Source organism: Octopus bimaculoides, chromosome 7 (genome assembly GCF_001194135.2).
Source record: "Octopus bimaculoides isolate UCB-OBI-ISO-001 chromosome 7, ASM119413v2, whole genome shotgun sequence".
NCBI lineage: Eukaryota > Metazoa > Mollusca > Cephalopoda > Octopoda > Octopodidae > Octopus > Octopus bimaculoides.
The window spans coordinates 80,751,055-80,753,426 of NC_068987.1; the positions used below are offsets into that span (position 1 = coordinate 80,751,055).

The 2,372-nt window shown below is 35.5% G+C and overlaps 1 protein-coding gene across 3 annotated transcripts in view; it reads left to right on the forward strand.

Moving 5' to 3' along the window:
- The window catches only part of LOC106871931 (tektin-2), a 67,316-nt gene that overhangs the window by 29,759 nt on the left and 35,185 nt on the right, over positions 1-2,372 (forward strand). For all 3 annotated transcript variants that reach the window (XM_014918694.2, XM_014918692.2, XM_052969771.1), the window contains one exon: positions 569-792. In XM_014918694.2, the coding sequence (XP_014774180.1) occupies positions 569-792 (224 nt within the window). The remainder of the gene's footprint in view (positions 1-568; positions 793-2,372) is intronic.

The window sequence follows — 2,372 nt, forward strand, 5'->3', positions numbered from 1 at the left end:
TATATATCATCATCATCATCAGCATCATCATCATCATGTCATCATCATCATCATCATCCTCATTTAACATCATTTTCCATGTAGGCGTGGGTTGGATGGTTTGATTGTGGTCTGGAAAGCCAGCAGCTGCACCAGGCTCCGATCAAGAAATAGGAGCTAAAATGCTTGAAATGAGAATTATAATACTCCTTTTTGGTGAAGCATTGCAAACTGCTGTTTATATGTCCCCGTCACTTAGCAGTTCAGCAAAAGAGGCCAATAGAATAAATACTAGGCTTACAAAGAATAAGTCCTGAGGTCAATTTGTGTGACTAAAGGCGATGCTCCAGCATGGCCACAGTCAAATGACTGAAACAAGTAAAAGAATATATATATATTTACATGCATGTGTGTGTGTGTGTATATATATACAAATATATATATATATGCATACATACATATATATGCGTGTTTGTGTGTGTGTGTATTTACATGCATGTGTGTATGTCTGTTGTAAGTATGTATTTATATTGACACAATAGATGTGATCTTTTTCAATTTATTTTATAATTTTCCTATTTGAATACAGCTTGAAGAAGAAATTGCTGAGTTAGAAAATGACATACGTGAATTGAATCTCGCGATTGCCAATAAAAGAGGTCCCATGAAACTAGCACAGACGCGCCTCGAGAATCGCACGTGTCGTCCCAGTGTAGAACTGTGTAGAGACGCCCCACAGTATGGTCTTACTGATGAAGTGAAGCAGCTTGAAGCTACAATTGCAGCTCTTGAAGAAAAACTGAAGCAATCTCAGTAAGTATTTTCTTATGAAATACAAATATTATGAAAAAATGATTAAGGCAGTGAGCTGGCAGAATTGTTAGTGTGCCGGACGAAATGCTTAGTGGTATTTCACTCGTCGCTATGTTCTGGGTTCAGATTCTGCTGAGGTTGACTTTGCCTTTCATCCTTTCAGGGTCGACAAAATAAGCAGCAGTTGAGGGTCAATGAAATCAACTTATTCACTCCCCCAAAATGGTTGCCCTTGTGGCAAAATTTGAAACGATTATGAAGAAATTATTATCTCCCTTGAAATAACTGTGACCACAAGGAAACCATGTAGTTTAACTCTGTAATGTCTAAAATTATTAATGGTGTTTTTGTATGTGACCATTCTCTATACATTTGAAATGCATCTATATATTTTGAGTATAACATTTATTTTTATAAGGAAAAGTTAAACGATGATTTTAAGGTTTCATTATGGAGTGCCTTCATCAGACTAATGTCTAAATTATCAATAAGTGAGGGGAAAAACAGATTTATGAACCTCTTGCAGATTATTTATGAGATATTTGATGCAAAACTTTTCATATCATATCCATGTGATAGATATATATTCTGTAAGTAAATAGACAGAATAGGCATCAGATATTAAGAAAGTAAACTGCTTTATTACTTTAAAACAATATGTAAAAATATTTTGACAACAAAACATGCTTACTTTCATATCGACAGAATAGTGCATCGATAGCCAGCTGGAAAAGACGTTTATCTAAAAAAAAGTAGTAGCACCGTCCCAATCAGGACTGCCACATTACGTTGGCAAACAGACCTTACTATCTCTGTCTGTCTGTCTCTCTCTCTTTGTCTGTCTGTCTCTGTCTATCTGTCTGTCTGTCTGTCTCTCTCTCTCTAGCTACTACGCATTCTTTTTTTCTCTCCTTGTTTTTTTCTGTGTTCCTTTCTGTAGAAGAGTGTAGGCTCGAAATGTTAAAGACTTTTTCCCTTCCCGAGCGTTAAACTAATACATCCATTTGTTGTTTACACCACCTGTATTTGTCTGTTGTTTTTTGGGGGGAATTCTCCCCTATATATATATATATATATATATATATATATACACACACACACATGTATATATAGTCCAACCTATGTCAGCATAGAAGGCACATATTAAATGATGATGATGATATATATTATTTATAATAATAATAATATATATGTATATAAAACTGTGGGATCAGGAAGAGCATCCAATCATAAAAACCATGCCAAAGCAGACAAGGGAGATTGGTGCTTCTCTCCAGCTCACCAGCTCCTGTCAAACCATCCAACTCCTGCCAACATGAAAGACAGATGATAAATGTTGGTGATGATGATGATGATGGTGATGTTATATGGATAGTATTGGAACTTTCTGCAGAAAGTCAGAATTGAAAGAAGAGCTCTATATTAGTCAATAGAGCTGAATGTTATTATCAATGTAGTCTACCAGCCCAGTTAGGAGTACCGCAGGTTTTGAAATCTATATTTGTTGACAATTATTCAATGTCTTACATTTCCTAGATCTCTCATCAGCCTTAAATAAGAAGGTAATTATATACGTGGGG